Source organism: Globicephala melas, chromosome 19, assembly GCF_963455315.2.
Source record: "Globicephala melas chromosome 19, mGloMel1.2, whole genome shotgun sequence".
In the NCBI taxonomy this organism is placed as follows: Eukaryota; Metazoa; Chordata; class Mammalia; order Artiodactyla; family Delphinidae; genus Globicephala; species Globicephala melas.
The window spans coordinates 36,011,133-36,034,640 of NC_083332.1; the positions used below are offsets into that span (position 1 = coordinate 36,011,133).

Genomic DNA, 23,508 nt, shown 5'->3' on the forward strand with positions numbered 1-23,508 from the left:
GTGAATCCACCACCTTGGCTCGAATGATTAGTTTGTGTAAGTGCTTGTAAGAAAACATATTCACTTCACATAAAGCTAGTCCTTCAAATTCCCATTCCTTAAAGCCTAAGCCTTGATTTAACTTGTATTTTCTTCGAGCAGCTGTTCATAATCCCATCAAAACTCCATCCTGACAATTTTCTTCAATAATACCAATACCTTAGACACCTCTATATTCTTATAGAGGTTCTTAAATTGAGACCCATCCATTCCACCCTATAACTTTATGTAATGATGTATATTTTTACATGCATTGGTGGCGCGGGGGGCGGGGTGGGGTTCATAGCTTTCATTAGATTCTTAGTGATCCATGACCCTAAAAAAACACTGTATTCCATTTTACAAACCTTTTTAGAATTCTTTACTTAAGCATTTACCTAACCAAATTAAAAAAGATCATTCCTCTGTCAATCAATAACACTTGAAAATTTCAGTCTCCTAGAAGGTCCACCCGTCACCTCTTCTTGCATGTTAAGGTTAACAAGCCGGGGCTAAATGGGTGGGTTATCTCATACAAGAAGGGGACTATGAGAAATGGCAAGAAAAGGATGTAAAATGCCATAAAATGCCCACCATCCCTGTATGCATGTCCTTCCACGATGTGACTTCAATGCTCTGCCCATGAAAAGTGGAGTTTACTTCTCCACCCTTTGATTCTAGGTTTGGCCACATGACTTGCTTTGGCCAACAGGGCATTAGCAAACGTGACACAAGCAGAGGCTTGAAAAGTGCTTACATATATCGCGGTTTGCCCTCTCTTGCTCTTAGGACCTGATGAGACCACCATGGGAAGCAGTCCAGACCATCCTGGAGAATGAGACCTCAGCTATTCCAGCTGCCATCCCAGATACGTGAATGAGGCCATCCTGGACCATCTTGCCCTAGTCAAGTTGACCCAGACCAAAAGACTCACTCAACCTACTCACTGAATTATGGGAAATAATAAATCATTTTTAAAAAGTCACTAAGTTTGGGGTGATTTGTTATGTAATGAAAACTAGTAGTAAGTATTAATTAAGCAGCAAAAACAAAACAAAATGAAAAACAGTAAACAAAAAACCAAGGACCAACAAGAGGTATGTTCTAACCTCTGGTATAATGTCCCCTGTACCACTAACTTAACCATTTTTCTCAGTTCCACTGAAGTTTCTATGTAAAGAGTCCACAATGGAGGCCTCATTGTAAGTTAACCCCCCATCCCAAACCAAAAAACACCTCTTTTCAAATTTCACAGTTTATGTCACTTACTTTAAGTAGTTCATACATATAAAACCGGATATCAAAGTCTGTCAGGATCTGGTAGAGTTGCTGAAACAGATTTCAGAAAACATTAAGTTAATTTAGTCTTATTGCATCTTGTTATCCAAAGTTGGTCATTATTCTCTGTAAACTTAGTGCTTAAGTCATTGAAGAATCCCACCACTTTTTACTACCTGATCTGGAACAAATGAGGGCAAAGACTAAAGACAAGGGTCTAACACTTTGGTTTTCAGAAGAAAAAACGAAAGGTATTCCAAGGGGAGAAGAAAAAAAACCATTTACACCAACTTGGATCTTTTAAAAACCTGTGTAATGCTCCATGATATCAACACCCACAATTACATTATTATGAAGTCCAAGTTGTCCAATTGTCCTCATATTCTTACTGAACTTCAAACAAACTATCCCCACTGCAGCACCACAGTTTACTTTAGAGAACCAAGTTCCGAGCAGATAGCAGAATCTGAAAAACTTCATCAGCCCACATGGTAAAATGATGGCAAGATAGTCTGTTCATGAAACCCAAGGAAAATGAACTGCTATAGCATTTGGAGATGGCAAGAGACTTTAAAAAAAATCTATAACCTCCACTCCCTCAAAACCACTTCCAGGCTGGAAAAAAGAACACTTCATAGGCAAAAACTGATGGGAGCTAAAGACGTAAAATGTTTAGGGGGGAAAAAAAGGAGTGGTGGAGTGAGATGTTTCAAAAAAAGGAAGGAAGGAAGGAAAAAAGGAAGGGAGGGAGGGATGGATGGATGGATACCAGTTCTGAAAATGATTCCAGGCCTAAATGACATACCAGTGTAAGTTTTCGTAATTGGTAATCCAAAGACCCACTCACTGGGAGTTTTGTCTGTTTGTTTAATTTCAATTTCTAAGAGATGGAGTAGAATTTACGCATCCAGGTTCATTTAAATCATCACAAACCCCATCAGAAACTATATTATTATTTTAGACAATCAATTCCAAGTAAATCTCTTTCCCCATCAGTCCAAGCAGCACCTTCCGTAAAATTAATCAGTACACCTTTATTAAACCTATTTTGTTTCTCTCTTTACTGGAAGACTCAAGCCATGTAGGGAATCTCTCCAAGGAGCACAGAGCAGCGTATACAATGCGTTTGTGTAAAAAAGGAGGGGAAACTAAAACTACACATGCATATTTGTATCTGCAAGAACGACTTTTCACTGTGTACCACTTTATATTTTAGATCCATGTAAACATACTACCTGTTCAAAAAAATTTTTTTATGAAAAACAACAGATTTACCAAGAATCGAATCCAACATTTTTGAACACCAGGACTTAGCCTCTTTCTCAAATTTCCCCTTTTAAGTAAGAGTAATTCTCCCTCCAGCTTAGTAAGAGTGTCTGATTTCACTCATGGCACTGTAGAAAATGAACACATACTTTCCAGTATACTGGTGGTGGCTTGGAGCTGCTCCACCACTGAAGGCTGACCCTGCTTGGGACTGAATTGCATTTAGGCCCAACGGCATGAACGTGCCACCACTTCTGCTCCCGAGAGACTCAACTGCATAACAGCTAAACACCCAAGTGTTTTGTTCTCCCCCAGCTCTGCATAGCGAGAAAGGCTTCTCAGCAGCACACTGACAGTCTGTATGTACAGACACAGGCCGAAGATAACATCTCTTCGGGTGCCAAATCAGCTCTTCCTCTGAGAGTTAAGGAGATCACTCCCAGAGACTGTGCCAAGTTGAACCTCAAGTCAATAAACAGACAATGAAAGTGAAAAGGGCATTTTCTAATAACCCTCAGAGGGTTAGAATATTCTATTTCCAGAAAACAAACATGGGCTGTTTTATTATTTGGACCTTTATCCACGGAAGGCTTTCCTCTCATACCATGCGGTATCTATCCCAAGCATCCATGCGAGTATTAAGGGATAAAAACAAATGTCCTTGGGCTGCCAACACAGTATTTCTAGCTACTCTAACCAATATCAATTTTATGTAACACAAAAAACACCAGCTGACTATAGGGTTTAGGCCTAATACATTACAAAGTCTTGAGTGACAGGCTGATATTCACTTTCGGTTTTCAGGAGCTCTGGGAAGGAGACCAAACTACACCTGTAACATTTTACCACCCGGGCCTGAAATTTAGGACTCACCAGAGTCCGGGGAGTACCTTCCTCCAACTTTTGTAGCTGTTTCTCCACTGCAGCCCCCAGGAGTTCCCCACTCTGACCAAAGAAACCTGTCTTTGCCACCTCTGTTCTTCCCTCCCCCATATCTAGAATGCCTGCCCCTTCCCCTTAAGCTGGTAAAGTCATAACCATCCCATCCGGGTGCCACAGAGCCCACAGTGGTCTCTTCCTTCTCTGAACCCCCAGGCTATTCACTGTTCTCTGGGGCGCTCACAGGACACCTACAGCAGCAGCGTGCCTAGAGTTAATGTTCTGCACTCGGGTACTGGCGGTGACCCGAAGTTCTCAGGATACTTTCTCACTCTGCTGTGAACAACAAGAGGCTTCTTCACCTTGCCCACACGCCAAGAGCCCCACGCCACCGCCCCTGCGTATCGAGGCATATGCATGCTGGGGAGGAACGGATGCCACAGCTGCTGGCAGTCACTAATTTGGTGATTAAAGATCTCTGAACTTTCCCTCCCTCAGGCATGTCAAGGGTCCACCGTACAACTCTGTCTGTGGACAGCAACTCTGTCTGTGGACAGCAACTCTGTCCTTGCACAGCAGAATAACATGTTTTATATAGCCCACACCACGTGTGGCAATTCTGTGCTTGTACACAGAAGGCAGTCAATAAATGTCTTTGACGATGCTCACTAGTCAATGGAACAAAATTAAAACTGTCTTCAAGAAACAGAAGTACTAAGATTCCATGACAAATTAGGAAGGGAAATTTCACAAGAAGCACACTTCTCGTCCATTTTTCTTAGCTACGTGGAGAACATCCTTAACCAACCAACTGCAAAATGTTGTCAGGAAGTTAGTTTTATTTACATTTTCATAAAGTAATTGACTTACCAAAAACAAAACAAGCCTATACTTCCCGGAAGATTACAAAGGTGCTGAGAAAGAAACTATTCACCAATCCTAGTTTGGTTCCAAAGCCTCAAACACACTGGCATTTCCCTAGAAGTCAGTTATACTCCAGGACTATTCCAAGGGCCCAAGGTAGAAATCTCCTGGGACTTTTAATTAACCTCAGAAGGTCTGAGAAGAAGAATGGGAAAAATGCAATTTGACCAAGAGAATCAGTGCCTTCTTGGTCTAAAATCAACATCCAGAAAGGAATGGCCACAAGTGGGCCTCACTCACGCTGTCTACACACAGTTCTTCAGGCTCCAGTCGTGGTGCAGCTAGATTCCAAGGCCCCATCCCTAACGACTGTCATTCAGGAGGACTTCTCACTTCAAGAAGGTTCCCAGCCAGATGTGGGAATCACCAGCACAGCAAACTCTCACGCTGCACACACAGCTTGCATATTCCCTGCCATACACAGCTCGGTCTACGTCCAGAAACCAGTGGTCCCCACGTAAAAGGAGAAGAAAAAGTGGGGGGAGTGCGAAATAAAGTAAAAGTGAAAGGTGCTGAATGCAGGAGGCACCCATTTTAGCACTGTTCACACATAACCCCAAGATCCAGAATGAAACCAAGAGCAACATTTTTAGAAACTTATGGAAGCAGAAAAAATCATTAATCAAGAACATCAAAGTTACTACAAATCACCCGAAAATGTCTTACAAAGAAATGACAAAATGATGTCAGTGATCTATAATAAAAGTAAATTTTGTTCCCCCAATTAAGGAAACTTTATTTAGTCTGTGAATGCACCATCTCCACATCAGACCCTAACAGCATTAACAAGGCCTCAAGATAATCAGGTAGTCAAGGCCTAATTCTATGTGAAAGATATAAAATTTTCTACAGATTAATATGGGTCTACCATCTTCTCAAGATGAAGCCCATTTGGGATGTCTTAAACATTTTTTAAATGCCCAAATTATATACATTTTACTTAAAATATATACTTATTTTTATTGATACTTTTCCAAAGGCATAGAAAACTGAGAGGCATGTCTCAACAAAAACTCTTTCTACCTTAAAACAGTACCTTAGCTTCCTTGAGACAATTCTGAGTTTGGAAGTTTTCTGTAACTATTCATTCCAACTTTTAGAAACTGGCTTTTCCTATTCATTTGCTTTCAAATTTTGTCTTTTGTTCTAAGTATCACCATGTATCTTTTATTATCACTTTCACATATATGAAGCAAAACTGATGATTTTAAGGAGAAACTGACCAAACCAGTACCACTACCACAAAATAAAATATCAAGGGAAAAAATTATCAAGGCCATAGAAGATCTGAACAAGATTTAAATTAACAAGCTTGATATAAAAAAATGACTGTGTACCAAAGCCACAAAGCAACCATCAACAAATTCCAAATAATCAACATTATACAGATCATGTTTTCTGGACACAGTGCAATCAAATTAGGAACCAACTAAAAGAATCAATAAAAAAAATAAACAAAAAAATACCAAGTGGATCCTGAATGGACATTCCCAGGACAATAATTACTGGGAAACTTTTGAATATAAACTCTATACTATATATTAGATGGCATCATAATATAAATATTAAATTTCTTAAGTGTACTAACAGTATTGTGGTTATACAGGAAAATGTCACCTAGTTCCAGTGATGGCATATTTAAAAGTGAAGTATCATGATGACTACAACTTACTTTAAGATGACTTCAACAAAAAGAAAGACAAAGAGGGGAGGGTGAGGAAGAGGTGAGAAATAACTACAAATGTGGCAAAATAATAACAGCTAGTAAATCTAGGTAATGTAAGGGTATTAACTGTGCTCTTTCCAATTTTCAGTAGATTTAAAATTTTTCAAAGTAAAAGATTTGGGGAGAAAAACCCAAATCCACAAGTTTGGAATCTGTACTTGTAATTTGAAAACTATACAGAAGTGAGTTACATAACCATGGAATGTGGCTACAATGGTGCTTGGGGTTGTACAGACTTAAAGCACACTTACTACCAATTAAGAAAGACAGAAACAAATCAAATGAGATGACTTCAACTCAAGAAGTTAACAGGAAAAAACAGTGAAAACCCAAGAAAGAAAATAATTAAGGAAAAAAGAAGAAAAGCTGGAACAAAATAATTAAGACAGGAGCAGAAACAGAATGAAATAGAAAACCTAACATAAACTCTCTGGGCACAAAACCAAAAGGCAATTCTTTGAAAGCATTAATTAAGAGATCTCTAGCAACACTGATTTAAGAAAAAAAAAAAGAGAGAAAAGAGAGTAAAGGTACAAATAATATTACAAATGTAAAGGAAAGCATAATTACAGTCATATTAAGTTTTTAAGTCCTAAGAGAATTCTATTAACAGCTTTATGCAAATATAATTTAAAGTAGACAACTTTAGAAATAATTATCCAAATAGACTCAGGAAGAGATAGAAAACCAGGATAAAACTTTAACCAACAGTATGTTTTAAAAAGGAAAGTGTAGTTCAAAGTCTCCCTTCCCCACCTCAGAAGATACCTACTACCTAGGTCATCCCTATTTTATATAAACTTTCAGAGAATAGAAAGGAAAAGCTATCTAACTTATGTTATGAAGTTAGTATAACCTTGATACCAAAATCAGAAAGACTCTACAATAAAAAGAAATTATAGATCAAAATTTATTATCAATTGTATCAATAAAAAATACTGAAAAGAACAGGCTGTGTCACTGTTGATTCACCCCTGATATTTAAACCAAGGACAAACCTTCTCTAGATGATACCTTAAAACCAGTTATTAATACACTTAACAGTAAAATTTTAAAAATACATAAAAACATCTTTTCCTAATAAGATGGACACAGGACAAAATAGCCTGAAGGACACTGGACACTAAATAACTGATTTCCCCACTTATGGCCTGTCATACTATCTGGAAAAAAAAGTAATTTTTCTGTTATGATTTGCTCTTCCAAAACACACATCTACTACCTGATATTTAAGATATTTTAAGTTAACTAAAATGGCATCGTTTGAACATTCAAAGGGGACCTACAGTTTAATAACATGGCAGAACCAACCCATCCTACCTCTGTTTCTTCCCAAAGCTCCTCTAAAATAACTGTAAGATGGACTTCCCTGTTGGTCCAGTGGTTAAGAATCTGCCTTCCAATGCAGGGGAGGCAGGTTTGATCTCTGGTTGGGGAACTAAGATCCCTCATGCCAAGGGCAACTAAGCCCACGTGCCGCAACTACTGAGCCTGTGCGCCACAACTAGAGAGAAGCCCAGGAGCTGCAACGAAAGATCCCGCACGCCACAACTAAGACCTGACGCAGCCAAATAAATAAATATTAAAAAAACAAAAACAAAAACCGTAAGAGGAACAGGGGGATTTACTCACAATGCTAAGAGAATGGAAGAGACAACAAACTTTGAAGCTATAAAACAGATGTCCAGTTGACTTAGCAGACCAAAAAAGCTGAGAATTCTCCCAACATTCTGCCAGCGGAGGGGGCCCAGTAGCAAACACTTCACAATGAAAAACTACAGAAAGGCTCAGGAATTGGTGACCCCAGGTATCACTGAAAAAGGGCAAAGAGATTGAGCTGAAGACAGGAAAATGAGTTTAAAAACACGACACTGAAAAGGGGGAATTAAGTGAAAGTCTACATGGCACTCCCTACAGCTCTCCTCAACTTGAGGCTACTAGGGATGCAGGCAGCCAGGCTTGCACTCTTGAGACGGGAGCTGACAATCAGTAATCAGTAATTTCATTACTCTACAGAGGGAGCAGACATTCAAAAACTGTGACATTTCAGACAACTGTAGCAGAGACAAAACCCAAAAACACCCCCCAAAAAGGAATTTGGAAGGAAAACAGAAAAAGACATGAAGAAGAAAACATAATGGGAAAAAAACCCCACATATTCTCAGTGAGAAAATAGAAGATATTACATAAAACATAAAAGAACAGGATACTATTTTTAAAATTCAGAGAAGAAAATAGAACGCCAATATATGAAGTCTAACATTCGAATGAGTTCTAGAAAGTGAGAACAAGGAAGAAAGGGAAAAAAATAAAAGAACATTAAAAATATTTTTTCAAAATGGAAGGACATGGGTTTCTATACTGAAAAAGCCCAGTAAGTCCCCAGAACAAAGGATGAAAGCAACCTGTATGAAAGCACATCACTGTGAAATTTCAGAGACTGAGAATAAAGAGAAAATACTAAAAGCTTGCAGAAGAAAGAAAACAAAAAACCCAGATTACATATAAGATGAAACCAGAATGGCTTCAGTGGTAATAGTGGTAACAATCTCTTCAAAATTCTGAGGAAATTATTAATTACAACCTAGAATTCTATATCACGGCAAATGTATTAATTGGGAGGATAAGATAAAGATGTTTTCAGATATGCAAGCCTCAAAAAACATCAGTTTCCCATGATCCTTTTAAAGGAAGCTCCTAGAGAATATACGCCACCAAAACATCCTCTTTGTAAGAAGTAAGATTTCTCTAGGAATTAAAAACTGATCCTCTGTATGTTATTAAATCAACAGAACAGCTGTCAATTTAAAAAACACAAAAATACTGAAGTGAGGGACTTCCCTGCTGGTGCAGTGGTTAAGAATCCGCCTGCTAATACAGGGGACACAGGTTCCAGCCCTGGTCCAGGAAGATCTCACATGCTGCGAAGCAACTAAGCCCATGTGCCACAACTACTGAGCCTGCACTCTAGAGCCTGCGAGCCACAACTACTGAGCCCACGTGCCACAACTACTGAAGCCTGTGCACCTAGAGCCCGTGCTCCGCAACAAGAGAAGCCACTGCAATGAGAAGTCCGTGCGCCGCAATGAAGAGTAGCCCCCGCTTGCCATAACTGGAGAGAAAAGTCCGTGCACAGCAACGAAGACCAAATGCAGCCAAAAATAAATAAATAAATAAAAATTAAAAAAAAAATACTGAAGTGAAATTTTTACATCTGTGGCTAGATAACTGGTAAAAATTCATTAAGGAAGCAGAAGCACTGAAACCTGAGGGATCTGAAACCTGAGGGATTTCACTATGAAGTTCCATTGAGACCAGCTTTTAAACTTTTGCATTAGGAAAATGTTTGGTTTCATTAAAGCCTATTTCTTAAGAAACACATTCGCAATCATGTACATCTTGATAACCCTCAGTTGTTCACAGCAAAAGTGTGATCAGTTACGTGTATCAGCACAGTACTCTACCAGCTAAGCACTGCTCTGCTAGTTAATGAAAAAATTTACATCCCACTTTTTAGAGTTCACCTTTAAGGAGTCACATCAACAAGGAAACTTGTTACAAGTGGGAAAAGCCATCCAATTGTCCCTCCATATTTGAGGATTCAACAAACTGCGGATTGAAAAAAAAAAATTCCAGAAAGTTGAATTTGCTGTGCTCCACCAACTATTTACATACCACTTACATATTAGGTATTACAAGTAATCCAGAGATGATTTAAAGTATACAGGATGACATGCATACGTTACATGCAAATACTATGCCATTTTTATTAATATATAAGGGACTTGAGCATCCTCAGGTTTTGGTATTCCTGGGGCTCCTAGAACCAATCACCAATCCCCTATGGATACCAAGGGATGACTGCACTGAATATAAAACTTGCTTATTGTTTTATAAGTCATAAGTCCACTTTTGCTTATTTTCACTAATTATTTTAGAGTGATTACCAAAGAAAAAGTAAATGTGAGGATAAGATTCTTTTACTTTCACCCCAAAGCATCACTCCCCATAGCATCAACTTTCAACTGCTGATTTGGTTTTGTCCTAACTTCCGTCAAAACAAAACCACAAGCCTTTCAAACACTGACAGAGAATTATATTCACCTAAAAGTTCTCTAAATGCCCCTAAAAATCAACACCACTATTTGTTTTTATATTGGTTTTCATATTATGCTCTACCATGTCCAGTATGCCTGGCTCCTTATCAGAAGGTTGCAGTGTTTGAACAAAAATAAATTCACAAAAGGACAGCTTAAAACCACGCTTTTGGAACACTTTAAAGTCTAAATTAACACACCTTATAAACATAAGAAATGTAAATAACCCAAAATAGGGCTTTTCTAAAGCACCGTGACTCTGTCATCTGCTTTGTACAGTGTGCATGAATATACATGCCATCTGACAGCTTGAATCCAAGGTACTATACTGACTTGTTTTCCATTCAAGTCCCGTATCCATTTATCACTTCCTAGCAGTAATATAAGATTTGTATGAAAATTAAAGTTAACACCTACCTAAAACTATGTTGTCTACAACAGGAGCGTTATAAATGAGGCATTAACTTAGACCCAGCCCAGCAGCCCTCCCCAGAGTACGCAAGGCAAAGAGTGATGAGTAATTCCACCTGTGCAAGAACCTAACCACTTTCTGCATTCTGCAGTAATGCTTTAAGGAATCCAATGTTATTTCCTGCTCTCACCAATGACCTTTCCCGGCCCCCTTGTGTTCTAGAGTATCAAGAGTGCTTATCGCCACCTCCCCACTCCCCATTAACCCCATGTCAGAAAGAAAAAGTATATACGCACCTTAAAATCTGTATTATTGATATATTCAAATACCAAAGCTGGTGTCTTTGACTGCAAGAGAGAATATTAATGCTTTGTAAGTTTCAAACAATAAATGTAATTTGCTTCTGTTGTACTGGCCCACCCCCAAATCCCACTTAGATGAAAGAGATTCACTCATCAGGGAGAGCCTATTAAGAAAGAATCCTCTTGAAATTTTAAGTTTGGAATTTGCTTCAAAACAACTGGGGATGGTGGTTGTTGGGAAGTGGGTGGAGTATAGATGGAAAAAAGTTGGCCACAAGCTGCTTAATGTGAGCTGAAGCTGGGTGATGTGTGCAGGGAGGTTCATTATACTATTCATTTTATTTTGTAAATGGTTGCAAAAGTTCATAACAAAGCTTTTGTTTTTGTTTTTTAAGAAGAGTTGTATTCTCTGACCAACCTGTCAGTGGGCCTGGCACATTATGTGAAGATTTATACTCTGCAGTGTTCCAGGTTGTCAACTACAAAAGGAGTGTTACGTTTTCATCTTGGGTTAATGAGCCAGATGCATTTTACAGAATTATCATAGGTCTTGGGAATTTATTACTGGTCTTTTTAGGATCCAGAAAAGTCTATAATTATCAGTAAGGTAGAATGTGAAATTATTGCCTTGGCTAGGGACAATTAGAGAATGTCTCACTTTACAAAGATGTGTTTCCCCCACAAATCATATAAAATCAAGTATTTTTGAGTACTATAATCTTTAATGCAATGAGTACAAAATGTTCAATATTTCCTTGTGTAAATACAGATGTTCAAAAGTCACATCTACCTAAGTAAGGTAAAATAATGCTAACTGGCAGTAACAAGCTTTCAAAATTGAGAGAAAAGCAGGGGCTTAAAGGGTTATAGGAAGAAATAAAATCATCTTGGAAATCTTTACAGCTGTGAAGTTTTGCTCAAGGAAGCAAGTAAAAGTTACCTAGGAAATAGGCCACAGTGCATGCATGCAAGTCTTTGAGCAGGCAGCAGACCTGGTGCAAGGATTCCTCACTGGCCCAACGTTGAAAGTTTCAACAAGACCACCAGATCTCTCTATAGGCTGGGAGCAAGCCTGTCCCCCTACAAGTTAGGGGATGAGGGTTCCCTATTGGTTTTCGTTCACCTTGATTTACTTGCGTTACATATCATGTAAAACACATACATGCTTTGAGTAACGAATTACAAAAATAGTAAGACAGGAATCATTAAGGTCTGTTAACTTAAAAAAAAAAAGCAAAATGAAGATGCTCTAAGTATAAAACTACACACTGGCCCACACTGCAGGCCATTTTCAAGGATTATGTAGTCCAGAGTTAGTCAATGTAAAATCAATCTGAGCTGATAAGGTTGGGAAACATTTTTAATGCCTCAGATAGAATCTAGCATACAACCATCCTTCTCAATCTTTTCAGGGTCCAAAAGGAAAAACTTTTTTTTTTTTTTTTTCAATTCAATGATACTGTGTAATCTTGGCAAATTACTTAATCTCTGCAGACTTCAGTTTTCTTATCTATACAATGTGACAACGTGGACAATAATGTTACCCACCCCACTGAACTGTTGTGGGGATTAAAAGACATGATACCATTAAACACAGAACAGTGCCTGGCACACAGTAAGCATTCAATGCATGTCAGCTACATTTTTATGTGGATGTCTTTAGCAGACAGAAGCAAAGACCTACTTCTTAAAAAGCTATCATGGGAGAACAGGGAAATATTCGAGGTAGAACAGGTAAAGAACAGAAATTGAATGGGAAGCTTGGCTAATCATAAACACTTAAGGTTACGTTACTCCCGAGGGAGAGAGAAAACAAAATTAAACAGCACATCTAAAATGGCTAAAAATTAAGCATTTTAACAAAAATATTTAAATTGCATCTGCGTATACAATGTGAGCCCCGATGGTGGATGCAGAATTAAAGACCAGTATGAGAAATAGCAAGATAGTGACCTCAAGGGGTCTGTGGGGCTGTTCAGCTCTCTATGGCAAGTGTCCACATGGAGACACTTCTTATTTCCTTCTATAAACCCAGATTTTCAAATGTCAGGCTTACTTAAGTGAGGTAAAATAATGTTAATTGGCAGTAACAAGCTTTCAAAGTTGGGAGAAATGCAGGGCCATAAGGAAATATTCAGCAAACGTTTGTGGGCCAAATCAAAATAATGAGGTAATAAACCTGGGACAGGGATTTTTTTCTACATAAACTTTTAGGTTCCATAAAAGTGGTGGTGGCGGGCTTCCCTGGTGGCGCAGTGGTTGGGAGTCCGCCTGCCGATGCAGGGGACGCGGGTTCGTGCCCCGGTCCGGGAAGATCCCACATGCCGCGGAGCAGCTGGGCCCGTGAGCCATGGCCGCTGAGCCTGCGCGTCCGGAGCCTGTGCTCCGCAACGGGAGAGGCCACAACAGTGAGAGGCCCGCGTACGGCAAAAAAAAAAAAAAAAAAAAAAAGTGGTGGTGGCTATTTTATCATTGGGCCACCATGACTTTTTCTGGTTTTCAAAATCAGTTAGTAGTAAAGACAAACACAATCATTCCCACTATATTATAATGATGTTTCCCATTATTTTCAGGTTTTGTGACTTGACATACACAAACACACACACACACACTCTCTCCCGCAACCACCAGGCACCTACCACAGGGTCCTTCACGGTGTCAATCAGCTTAATGATATTTGTTCCACCACGAAGGTTCTCCAGAATCTTAACCTCTCGTTTTATCTTCTTTTTCTTCACTGGCTTAAATACACAAGAGTAATCAGAAGTAAGACTCCTTTTGAAGTTAATAAATAAAACTTTAAAACAATGTTTATATCAAATGGATATTGTACTATCTTGCACGCTGTGTTATGCTAAAGGGCATGTTTAAATTAGAAGAAAAAAAAGAAAAGAAAGATAAAATGGGCCTTCTCATAAGAATCAAATAATTCATGGACTCATACAGCTTATGTGTCAAATCTTTAAGTAGTTACATTTGGGGCACATAAAATTTTGAATACCCATGTCATACTTTAAAAATAAAATGCTTACTAGATAACTAACTGCCAAATGGAAACTGTTATAGCTCTGAACAGCTGTCTATCATGCACTCACAAATGGAAAAACTGAAACAAAATGGTGAGACACCTGCTCTTCCAACGGGTTGCATGTAATTTTGTCTTCTAGGAGTGAAGACCAGTTCACTGACATCAAGTTACAAACTTGTTTCCCAGCTGCTGGCTCCCATGTCCTGTCTCCACTCCCATTTCCTTAATATCTAGAATCTGAAATCAGTTCAGAGCTAGTAAAACTTCCCAAGATATCCCATTCCTAAAGAAAGAGATGATGGGTCAGCAAAGGAGAAAACTGACCTCTGACACAGCAGTGACTGAAAACTCCCACTACCTACAAACCTTTCAATCTGCTGGATAGAAAAATCAAAAACCTTAATCAGAAATACTAGCATTATGTATGTTATTTCTTGTCTTAAATGGGCTAAAGAGTTTGAAGAAGAATAAAAGTAGTTATGGAAAAATAAGCATTATCATAATCAATCATGCTTTTTATAAAGTACTTAAACAGTGACTGGCATATAGGAAGCAGTCAATAAATGTTAGCTTTATTATTTTCAAAATTTTAGTTAGTAATAAATCATATTTCATCCTCACAAAATTCCTATGCAGTAGACTCAGGCAAGTTGAGCTATTTGCCCAAGGTCGCACAGCTAATTCTAAAAAGTGGGGGCAGGATTCTAATCTAGACAATCTGACTGTAGGCCTCACTCTTAACCACTGCACTTTCATTTCCCAAGTGTGGCTATGGCAGAAACATAACTGAGGAAAAGGAGTATTTCACCACTGAGACACCGTTATAAAAGCACAGGCAAAGAGAGTGCAATGGATTAGCCATGAAACAAGACTGAAAAAGCCTGTGTGTATGTGGTGCTGATGGGATGGGGGAGATGTAATATACACACATGCCAGAGAAACCTCTTGTTGGTCACCAAGCTACAGCTTGAACACACAACAAAACAGAGGGATTATGAAATACAGAACACCTGTATCACCTGTAAGAGGGTGCTCAATTGAGAGACTGGAATCTGGCTGCAACCTTCCAAGCCAGCTGCCACAATCATGTCCACTCCACTTTGTCAGGATTTTCAGTAGAATGGATCTGGCTACTGTGGTTCTTCCCCACGTCCACTTAGGAATTTTACTCCTTACTTCCCTTTTTCATAATTACAGAGCTCAATACTTTGGGAAAATGAAGCACTTGAATATGAAGTACAACTTGGTCAGAAAACAGCCAGAGAAGGATATACTACGAAATAAGTAGCCTATAAGCTTCAAAAATGTCAATGTCATGAAACACACAGACTGAACAACTATTCCAGTTTAAAAAGATATGACAACTGAATATAACACATGGTCTGGGATTTTCCTTTGCTATAAAGAACATTGTAAGGACAACTGGCAAATGAGAATGAGAGCTGTAGATGAACAGCACTGCATCAATGTTAATTTCTGATTTTTGATCATGGCATTGTGGGTTATGTAAGCAATTGTTCTTGTTTTTAGGAAATAGAGGAAATTAGGGATGACTGCAATTTCCTCTCAGGCACTTAAGACATGTAAAAGAAATATAATTATTTATATGCACACACATACACATCTATGTGTGTGTATATATATATATATATACACACACATGTGAGTATATATATGAAAGAGTGAGAGAGAAGGATAAAACAAATGTCAGTATTTGAGAAATCTGGGTGAGAGATACAGCAATTTTTCTGTAAGTCTGAAATTTTGTTAGTAAGTTAAAAGAAAAATAAAAGCTGGCTATCATATCTAAAAATTTAGCCGATACCAGTATATTCAATGTAAGAAAATTCTAGAGTCAATAGTGTAGAATTCTAGAGTCACTATTGGAAAGCAGTTACACATCTGTGGGAGTGGCAACAGAGGGAGAAAAACACAACGGCCAGAAGAAGCCTGTGTTCACCAAAATCCCTCTTCCCCTCTAACAGGGAATTAGTACAGGGGTAACCCATTAAATAAGTTGCTCTTATGACAATGCCCCATATAAAGCCTTGCTTTGTTCTCCCATTATGCAGCAACAGATCAGGCAGGCACCCAGTTCCTAGACAACCCAGTTAAGATGAACATATTTTTCATTATGTCTAAAGGTAACCTATAGAGCATGTGAAGCATATTTTGTTACCCAATTGTCACCTGTCCAATAACTTCCCAAACTAGAGACTGGGGACAGCAGGACAATTCTGAAGTGGCACAATGGAGTCACACTGCAGCTGGAGTTCTCACATACTGACAAAAGACCAAGAGACTGTAAGAAAAAGGAGAGTGATGTACAGCTCAGGACACTCCCCTCCAAAGCAGGGGCACCAGGTCTCTACAGGACCCAGGCTATGGGTAACTCCCTTTAGCCTCAAGCTCACTCCTCTGAACCTAAGAGATGCTCCAGAAGCTGAAAAACCAATGAGCTCCTAGGGAGTGAAAGCAAAGATTTAAATTCTATAAAAAGAATTGAAGAGAAAAAGTTAGGATTTATAAGGGAGGATCATTGCATCCGAAGGAAAACAGACCATGAATTTTTATAGAAATAAGGATGCTCTGACCCTCTAGCCCACTGGCTGCATTCATTCACCATCACTAAAGTGGAGAATACATTTCCATCACAATCTCATCATTTCACATTTCATCCTGCATGCTAGAAAAAGCCTCTGTCTCACCTAAGGTTCATTTATTCCAATTCAGAGAATATCTGGTTCTAACTGAATCAGTTTAGCTGTTTAACAAAACAAAAAAATTTAAACTCAAAGTCTAGTAGATAAAATGGCAAAAAAGCTAAAAAAGAAATTAAAGTATTAAATCAAGTTTCAATAATAAATTAATTTTGGCACACACCTAGAGAATATTTAAAGGGGAAAAACTCATTTAAAATGTTCTGTGGGGCTTCCCTGGTGGCGCAGTGGTTGAGAGTCCGCCTGCCGATGCAGGGGACAGAGGTTTGTGCCCCAGTCCAGGAAGATCCCACATGCCGCGGAGCGGCTGGGCCCGTGGGCCATGGCCACTGAGCCTGCGCGTCCGGAGCCTGTGCTCCGCAACGGGAGAGGCCACAAAAGTGAGAGGCCCGCGTACCACCAAAAAAAAAAAAAAAGTTCTGTGCACGGGCTCTGAAAACAAAGAAAAACAGATTTTTTTCAGAAGGTTTCTGCTCACAGGCGAAGACTCCCAGCTATTCAGGAGAACCTTTTTCAATGTAATCCAAGAGTAAGGTCCTTTTTCTCTTTCCCTATTCACCAACATTAAACATTTTAAAACAAAAGACCAATTTAGTACTGGCTGCTTAGAAAGACAAAAGTTGATAAGGCCAGTAATCTGTCCTATTTACTTACAGCAGATTTTTAAGAAGCCAGATCTGAGAATGATTTCAATTACCAGCATTTAATTGTGACTGAATTTGCAAAGTAATGTCTACCAAAGGCACAAGAATTATGACCTCAGTAAATGCCAGCAAATGTTAACAGGCAAAGTCCCATTTTAATTTCTTTCCAAGCATAACTGAACTAATAAATTCAAGGAAGGCAGGAATATAGCTCAGAACTTTCAAATCTGGGATTACTTTTATTCCACTACCAAAGCAACAACTGCCCCACTAAGATTAATTTCATCACCTGCAATAAACAATTACAATGAACAATGGTTGTCAGGAATGTAGGATAGAGGAGAAAGAAAGCTCAGTCTGGATGATGGCTTTTATTTTATTACCCTGGTAGCATCTCTAAAATCCATCATGACTGACCTAAATATAAACATTATCTGAGCAGTGTTTCTTTCTTCACAGCAAATTTGCCCCTAATCTTTCAACTCTCATCTTCTCAATTACATTATCAACGTCTTGAACTGTTTATTCTAGATTAAAAAAATTTTTTTATGTAAAAATGTGAGGCACATAGCAGGCCTTTTGAATCTCATGGAGAGGATGGTACGGTCCTTTCTACTACTGGTTCTGCTCTCTGAGCAAGTGATCAGGATGAGACTTGGAAGAACTGTATGGGTTAAAAAAGTATAAAAACACTGGTTCTTGTGGTATCAAACAAGAAAAGAAAGTAACATTTCACTTACACATTAAACATGCTGCTGTGGATACACACCAGAGAACCCAAGTCTGGGTCCCTATAGCTCTCTGGGCTTTAACCTATCCCACACTTCAACCAGCAACACTCTGATGTCAAATATTTCCCTTCAGAAGAATAACTCCCAAAATCATTGGAAACAAATTAATTCCATTTGACTTCCAGTGAGTGTTTGGCCATCTTTCCAGTACAGTTCAGAACATCCAGCAAATGTCCTACTTGTTTCCCTCACATCTACCAAGACTCCATGGGAGGGACCGAAGGTCGTGAACCTAGTGCTTCTGCCCCCACCAGCCATGGGACCCTGAGCAAACTGCAGGTTCCCCTGGGTCCGTAAAAAAGAGGCTGGGTTCTAGTAATATCCGTGCTCCCCTATCCTGTGACTCTGTTTCACAGGTTAACCACACTCTCAATGTCTGACCCCACAACCACAATATTAGAAACAGCACTGACTAGTTCACAATTTTTAATATTTTTATTTTTTTTAAGAAAATATTCATTTATTTATTTGGCTGTGCCGGGTCTTAGTTGCAGCACGCGGGATCTCTGTTGCTGCATGCAGGATCTAGCTCCCTGACCAGGGATCGAACCCAGACCCCCTGCATTGGGATCGCAGAGTCTTAGCCACTGGACCACCAGGGAAGTCCCCAAATTTTTATTTTTAATACTTTAATAATACTCTTTAACACTTTTTATACCATGAGACGTGTGTAGAAACTAGAAATCACCAAAATATTTAGATAAATTAGTATCAATGTCTTGTTTCAGAACAATGATGTCTTGGCACACTTGCCTAATAAAGTAAATGGAGGGTAAAAAACCTAGCAGCTGATGAAGTAGAAATAAACGAGAAAGCACAGAGCAAACATCATTTTGATATAACCTAAACAGCCACCAGCCCACTATGAACTAACTAAAAAAATCTGTAATCAACAGTCATCTCATCCTTCTTTTAACACTACCTCCTGCAAGTACAAAAATTTAAATATACCTACAAACAAGTAGGCTAAACATGCTGAAAAAATAAACTTGTATTACCATCATTCTTTGTCTGAAGCTTGATAATTAATTTCTGGGGGGCAAAAATGGACAGCCAAGCTCTTTGTATAAAATAAGACTACCAACAGGAAACCTAATATGAGGATTTCCAGTCCTTGCAGCATGGGTCCAAAAGCCTGCACATTTGTTTTTTAAAAACTGGTATTGCTCTTAACTTCTACTTAGAAAATAGCAGCTGAATTTGAAGGATCCCAAGGACTCTAAGAAGAGATGAAATCCATACATAGGTGATACTCACAAAGGGCTAAAAGTTGTCCAAAATGGCCAAATGTTTTTATTTGTCTATGCCTTCCTAAGAGGTACTAAAAAGGAACTGAAAAGTTGACTTTTCAAAATCAACATGAAACCTCAGGCACAAAAGTGGTTTTCTGCCCTGCTATATTAACCCTTACCATCCACCCCCTCCCCACCTCGGCCTTTTCTCCTCAAAACAATTTCTGTCAAAAAAAGATATAACCTCCCTATTGATTGGAAAGTTTTCTTTGAAGATTTCCAACTCAGGATCTCACTTCAGCATAGACAGAAACATTTTGCTCACCAATTTCTAAATTCCTAAAACCTCTTAATAGCCCCAATATCTTTTGATCACAAAAATATTGAGAAATCTACTGATGTAAATTAAATGATATAAAATCCCTGTGGTCATTCATCATCCAACCATTGTCATATATTGAAAAGGACTGGATGGAATGTTCGCCAAAAAAGCAGGCAGCCCCTGTCCTCAAGGAATGTACCCTCTGTCTCAGTCACAATGTGCACATCAATATATAATTCCTTCCTGAAGTTGAAATACAGTACGCCTAGATGAAGAGGAAGCTTTTTCTGGATTCCTTCAAATTATGAGCAACTGGCACTCTGTTAAGGAACTAATTTCCTGTGGCCAAGCACCACAACAGTAGGTATTAGTCATAACTTTGACTTATCTGAATAGGGGCACTTTACTGAGTAAAGACCCTATTCTTTTTAAAAAACAATACTTTCAATCTACTTTAATTCAGCCTGTCAGAACAAGAAAACCCGACAATACCATTAGTAGTTTCTTACCCCATCCTTCAGACAGAACAAAATCTGGAGAGAAATGTCACAGGGCTTTGAAAAACAGAAAGTGAGTGTAGTTTTCACCAGTGGAAACAAGGTGGTTCAGGCTGCACTCTGAGAAGAACTTGTGTGGAAAAGATACAAGAAACAACACTTCATTAGCCAGAGCATCAAGGGGGCCTCCCAAGTCTTATTCGAGAACACTGGTACTTACTCTGTGCTCAACGTTAAGATCTTATAGCCCAGTGCTAAAATGAGCAGTAAGAGACAGGAAGAATGGGAAACAGGAGTTCTGGCTAAGGGTTATTTCAACATAGTGATGTTAGATATGTTTCTTTGTGCCTACATTTCTTGTTGGTTAAAAATAACCTTCAGCTTCCATATTGGGTTCCCTAAACATATCCTCCGAATCTTTAGAGCAGGGGAAAAGCTATCCAGCAACTGAGGCTATGAAGCTCTCTACAAGGATGACTAAAGGGCAACGTGATGCTTCCCTAAATGAACGTACTGTTATTTACATGTACACCTGAATGCTGTTCCTTCTCAAAAAAGACACTACAGGAAGTTGCACACTTACTCTAAAAATGCTACCATCACACAAATGTTTAGACATTTTTCTGGAATTGCTTTAGAGTCAGCAGTTCATTCTTCTGAATGTACAGCAATGGAATGTGGATATTCCTAATTTCAACTTATGCCTTGCTTAAAATTTCCTAAAGAGATTTTAAGCAGCTTATATTAAAAACATTTATGCTAATGTATAAAGAAAAAAAATTGTATGCCTTTGCCAGGTGATTTCTCTGAAGAGAACATTTCTTTCAATATTTATGCTTGTGAAGAAAAACAAACAAAAAAGATCACATGACTCTGTAGGTACAATTCATACTTAGGGAAGAGGAGAGTCAAAAACTCCACGTCTTCAATATCAATTCCTCACTTCTTACCCCAGTGTTTCTGACAGCACAAATAATTTGCTTATTTCTCTCAACTGCAATCCTGCCTCTTCATCACTAGGCCAGGATGGTACTGCGTAATAGAGATGATCACTTTTCGGAAAGGTGATTTTCAGACAGTCTAAGCCTGACCCCTCTTTCTAAATAGGGACACAGCTGCCCTAACTCTACTTAAGATACAAAAACAGCTTTTCAATCCCACATTCTTATTCACAAAGCCTCTTCAAAATGGCCACAATGTAACTCTTGTATATGTAAAAGTGTTTATATTAACTAACTCTGGTCATCTCAAGATTTCACTAAATGACATGCACACATATTAAATAATCTAGCAATGATGAATACCCTTCACAGATTCTAAGAATTACTTTTTAGTACACCCTATAAAACATTATCAAAGCTACACAATCAGTCACCTGGAAGATAATTTAGCCAATCTTCATGCTCATTAAGATCATGCCTTCATTCAAGAGATGACAAAGGTGTATGTTTAACAAACTTAGGCTGCTAAACCAGATTCAGGCTGTTTTGTTCCCATTATTATTTGTGATTACAAGTGTATCCCCCACTGCTCCCAACTTCACTTTTACTAGCTGATAAGCAACAATGAAGCTTCCTGACACTATTGGCTCACTATATCCACCCCACCTGAAACTTTTATCACCAAAGGAGAAAAAACAATGATTATCCACTGAGGTGTTTCCCTCCGCTCAGGCTTCAAGCTCATCTTCAAAGAAGCTACTCTAATTGTTTCCAACTTCCTCTCTGGAATAAGAAGCTCAGTACTCAGGGAGCTCTTGGAGTGACAGGATCTGCACGAAAAGGCTCTTCTTGCTCCCGAATACCTATTTATTTTGTAACAAATGGAGCCCCTTTGGAATTTTCACTTTGGGACCCCATAATTACATTTCAGAACAAGAATGTTCCTGAACTATCATGATTTGAAACAGGTCTGCGTATTTTCTTGAAAGTTCACAGGAAAACGGGGTGGGAGGAGTAGCAGAGAGACATCAGGCAGAAGATATGTAAAATGAGAGCTTGTACTACTCATTCTAGTATGTGGCTGGAGTAGTTTATATCCTCCTGACCTGTGAAAAAGAAGTTTTAACACCACTCATAAGACACTCACCTTGAGAATTTTGACAACCACTCTCTCATTGTTGGTGATGTTAATGGCCTCAAATACTTCACTATACTTTCCCCGACCAAGTTTTCGAACCAGCTGATAATCGTCTTGATTACTGTGAAAGGCAAGAAAGAGCGACACATAAATGCCAGGACTTGGGATTAACTGAGCCTATGCCCACTACACACCCCCATCCAGCCACTTCCATTAATCAAGCACTTGGTACTGTCTATATACATCATGCCACGACTCATTACCTAAATGAAAGCCACAACATAAACTTGGCTCCCTTCACTGGACGCAGCTCCTAACCTAACTGGTCCCTCATTAACTTGGGGGAGATGAGGTAGGAAGGCAAGGGTCTGAGCCAATCTAGAGAGGTGAGCAAAGCATCACCATCCTGGAGGCTCAGAAGTGCCCCTCTGCCCACAGCACCTGCCTTATACTTCACACGCCGAAGGTAGACAGCCCCTCCTTTGAGAGCCTGGACGTCTTTAAAAAATTTCCTCCCACCCAGCCTCATTTCAAAAAACTAAAAAGGCAGAGAATTTTAATAGCTCAAGAGTACAGCTGCTGACTTCCCACCCCAATAGAAACCCCAAAGCGTGAGAAGGGCCGCTCCCTCACTTCCACCAGGCTCTGGTCCCTGGACCCCTACACTTGTCAGTAAGAAAGCATTCTCTGGGCTGAGCGGGAGAGAGGGGTGCGCACGGCGGAGAGGAAGGAACGAGAAGGGGGGAGAAGGAGACGAGAACATAGTGTGTGTGTGTGTGTGTGGGGGGTGTCTGCCGCCCACCCCAGACCCGAGGAAGCACGGGCCCAGCGGGGAGACAGATCGCTGGGGGTCAGATCGCGGGGAACGAGTGCGGTCTGCGTCGGGGGGCGGCCGGGCGGGGGTGGGGGTGAGAGGGCCCGGCGGGGGACGGCGGCGGCTTTACCCCCAGCTCGGGACGTGAGCCTCGTAGTCCCAGTACTCGCGGCTTCTCAGGCTGTTCACCTCGGCGTAGACCCGGGCCCTGCTGCCCGCGGCCGGGCCGGGCATGGCGGGCGGGACCGGGGGGCGCCGCGGGGCGCCTAAGGCGGCGGCGGCGCGGCGGGGGTCGCGGGGCGGCAGGCGGAGGAGGCGGCGGGCCGCGGACCGCCGGAGGAGGAGGAGGAGCGCGGCTGCGGGCGGCCGCGCCAGGCCGGGCCCGCGGGGGCGGGCGGGCTGGGGGCGCTGGGGGCGCCGGCCGAGCCGGCCCGGCCCTGGAGCGACCGGCGGGGCGGCGGGGCGGAAGGCTCTCGCGT

The 23,508-nt window shown here is 40.0% G+C and overlaps 1 protein-coding gene across 1 annotated transcript in view; it reads right to left on the reverse strand.

Annotated features, from left to right (window-relative positions):
- Positions 1-23,294, reverse strand: part of CSNK2A2 (casein kinase 2 alpha 2) — a 40,390-nt gene extending 17,096 nt beyond the window's left edge. The window contains exons 1-5 of the mRNA XM_060289074.2: positions 23,160-23,294; positions 22,225-22,336; positions 13,542-13,643; positions 10,897-10,947; positions 1,288-1,347 (exon numbers count right to left, since the gene is read on the reverse strand). Coding sequence (XP_060145057.1) covers positions 1,288-1,347; positions 10,897-10,947; positions 13,542-13,643; positions 22,225-22,336; positions 23,160-23,263 — 429 coding nt within the window. The 5' untranslated portion in view covers positions 23,264-23,294. The remainder of the gene's footprint in view (positions 1-1,287; positions 1,348-10,896; positions 10,948-13,541; positions 13,644-22,224; positions 22,337-23,159) is intronic.
- Between the last annotated feature and the right edge of the window lie 214 nt (positions 23,295-23,508).